The 645-nt window shown below is 58.8% G+C and overlaps 1 protein-coding gene across 1 annotated transcript in view; it reads left to right on the top strand.

The window, feature by feature from the left end:
• Positions 1–309, top strand: part of LOC139359391 (TBC1 domain family member 3F-like) — a 5,284-nt gene extending 4,975 nt beyond the window's left edge. The window contains exon 8 of the mRNA XM_071082031.1: positions 141–309. Within this exon, the coding sequence (XP_070938132.1) occupies positions 141–309 (169 nt within the window). The remainder of the gene's footprint in view (positions 1–140) is intronic.
• Positions 310–645: the final 336 nt, after the last annotated feature.

Here is a 645-nt window from a genome sequence, read left to right as displayed (position 1 = left end):
TATGACAAGCATTGCCTTTAAAGTTCAGAGGAGTAAGTCTACATGTGCCCAGTTGGGCCTGGGGAGCCCTGGGGTCAGACGCTGACTTACCCGAGGGCAACTTCCTCACACTGTCCTCATGATCCTCTGTTCTGGCCCAGAGGGAGGTCTGGCCAGGTGGGCTGGGCAAGGCACAGTGACACCGAGCCCGTCCCCCACATGACCCAGATGAATGTCGTGAGCACTTCCCTACCCAATTCCCCCCAGCCACGGTCTCCTGTGCACATCCAAACCCCTGGGGTGGCCACAAAAGATTCCCGCATCGCCTAGTGGGAGACTGAAGTGGCCACGGGGTATCAGCTGTGCCCCCTCCCAGGGAACTCTCCTGACCTGATGTCCACCCTGTCCCTAGAGCGCCTCATGAAGACATCCAGGTCTGGCCTGTGGGCACGGTTTCGGACCTGTTCTTCCATACCTGGGAGTTCGATGATGACTCTGTGCTCAAGCATCTTAGGGCCTCTACGAAGAAACTAACAAGGAAGCAAGGGGACCTGCCACCCCAGGTGAGCTCCAGTGCCATGTCCCCCCCCCCATGTCACCCTCTGGGGCAGTCAATAATAGGGGAGTGCCCGAGACCCGCAACCCTACTACCTGGGCCTTCCTCTT

The sequence above is a fragment of the Macaca nemestrina genome, chromosome 17 (assembly GCF_043159975.1).
Source record: "Macaca nemestrina isolate mMacNem1 chromosome 17, mMacNem.hap1, whole genome shotgun sequence".
In the NCBI taxonomy this organism is placed as follows: domain Eukaryota; kingdom Metazoa; phylum Chordata; class Mammalia; order Primates; family Cercopithecidae; genus Macaca; species Macaca nemestrina.
Note: the sequence above shows the minus strand (reverse complement) of the source record. Positions and strands in the feature narration are given on the sequence as shown.